Raw genomic sequence first — 1916 nt, forward strand, 5'->3', positions numbered from 1 at the left:
GTCATTTATGATAGGGAAACTAAGAAGTTATTTATTAAATATTACAAAGGACAGCTTTGCACAACTTCTGTCAAGTTGTGGTGTTTGTCCTTGCATGGGGAATATTATTGGTACCTATTTTTTATTTATTTTCTTATTCCCCCCATTTAGTTTTGAAACCTTATTCTGTCTCCAGTTTTGCCTTCTTTTTCTATTTTTATTTCTCATTGTGTCTGCAGTCTTGTCCTCCTGCTTGTCAGCAAGTGTACACAGATGAATATTTTGACTATTTTCCACTTACTTTCCAGGGAGCATACAAGGGTCCCTGGGTGCAGTCTGAGACCATGGCCATCATCTTCGCTATCCTCATCTACTACTATGCATTCACACTTAAGGCAAAGCTTGTAGCATAGTCCCTTCCCTGGGGATAGTCACCTCCAATATCATTGAAGTGTTGTATGTGTGCATGCTCTAAAACATGCAAGTGTATATTTATGGTGCGTGAGATTTCGGTAGCAAAGAACCTCATTGCATTGTTTTTCAGTGATATCGACAAAATATTGTGTGAATGTTTCATGTTTTGTGTACAACTTCTGGATGTACGTGTGAGAACCAGCAAGGTGTGATAGGTGAAAGTTGTAAATTTTTCAAATGTATTTGGAAATCATTTTGTTATAAAATATGAAAAATGGTAATTTCAACTTTTATTTACCTTACATTCCTAAAATAAGTGTTATATAGTTTAATTGCTTTGTTAGAATCTAATTTCAAAGTGAAGATGCAGAACTTCAAAACAGATTATACTGTAGAAAAGAAGGCTTATGATAATTACTAACCAAGACTTAAGAAAAATACAAAGGAATCATTCAAAGCAGATGGAATATCCTATGATCATTTTTAATTTACAAAAATAAAGTGGTGACTGAATATAACTCTTAATGATTAGCCTTGCTGCACTTCTAAAAAAGGTAATGTGTGTTAATATATAATGGGAAATAGTCAGGCCAGGGTTCCTTGTACATGCTAATCTTGGAGAGAGTTTTTGTATTTTTTGAGTTACACAAAAACTTTGAGAGGCCTGAGAAGAATTCAACCTCTACACAAGCGGGTTCTATTACTCCAACTTCAGAATTTTATGATAGTGATTATCTTCCAAAGATGATCTACACTAAAAATCAAATTAGTCTACATTATGAACTTAAGGGAGTGAGGATAAATGAAATAAGATAAAATAATGAAGACTTTCTGTTCATAAATCTAAGGAAAGGGCTTGTCAATGATACAATGGATCACATCTCAAAAATCAAGCTCGAGGCCACCTTTATTTTTCACATCAGTTAGTCCATTCAAGATTGCAATGGAGTGACGCCGAGATACTTTGCCAACTTCCACTGCAACAGAAAGACCATATATTACAATGTACTGGAAATACTCCATTTATTTCAGTGAAAAACCAGTAGGACTATTTTAACTGGAATTTTTTGGTAAACATTTTTAAAATATTTATTTCTAATATCACTTAACCACTATATTAAGCATGCCTTTTAATAAGTATTAACTTTGTGAATAAAGTAAAAGGATATCAAGTATAGCATATGGCGGTACAAAGAAAAGTAACGATAGGTTATTAAACTAAATCGGCAGAATTAAACAAATCTTCATACCTAACTCTTTATCTTACCAAGTTATTAATCTGGTTGATATGATACGTGATTCCACCTTCTTGCTCCACTTTGCGCATGTGCCGGCGCTCCGGGTCTCCTGCTACCAGGACGGGCTTCTGTGGGGTTTCCTGTAAAGGTGTGGTTTGTCGCCTATTAATTTATTTCCCAAAGTTTACCATTTAGTTGGTTTATAGGTCATTACTAAATTGTATCGGCCTTCGTTCGTTATAATTGAGTGATAATAAATCACCCTTTTGATAAGGGTTTAAATCA

At 34.2% G+C, this 1916-nt stretch overlaps 2 protein-coding genes across 2 annotated transcripts in view; one reads left to right on the forward strand and one right to left on the reverse strand.

Annotated features, from left to right (window-relative positions):
* The window catches only part of LOC119586949 (translocon-associated protein subunit delta-like), a gene marked incomplete at its 5' end in the record, with an annotated part of 2244 nt that extends 1570 nt beyond the window's left edge, over nucleotides 1-674 (forward strand). The window contains 1 exon segment of the mRNA XM_037935682.1: nucleotides 288-674. Within this exon segment, the coding sequence (XP_037791610.1) occupies nucleotides 288-392 (105 nt within the window).
* A 594-nt stretch (nucleotides 675-1268) lies between these two features.
* Nucleotides 1269-1916, reverse strand: part of LOC119586948 (uncharacterized oxidoreductase YjmC-like) — a 12026-nt gene continuing 11378 nt past the window's right edge. Inside the window, exons 9-10 of the mRNA XM_037935681.1 lie at nucleotides 1661-1771; nucleotides 1269-1370 (exon numbers count right to left, since the gene is read on the reverse strand). Coding sequence (XP_037791609.1) covers nucleotides 1326-1370; nucleotides 1661-1771 — 156 coding nt within the window. The 3' untranslated portion in view covers nucleotides 1269-1325. The remainder of the gene's footprint in view (nucleotides 1371-1660; nucleotides 1772-1916) is intronic.

The sequence above is a fragment of the Penaeus monodon genome, chromosome 22 (assembly GCF_015228065.2).
Source record: "Penaeus monodon isolate SGIC_2016 chromosome 22, NSTDA_Pmon_1, whole genome shotgun sequence".
In the NCBI taxonomy this organism is placed as follows: Eukaryota; Metazoa; Arthropoda; class Malacostraca; order Decapoda; family Penaeidae; genus Penaeus; species Penaeus monodon.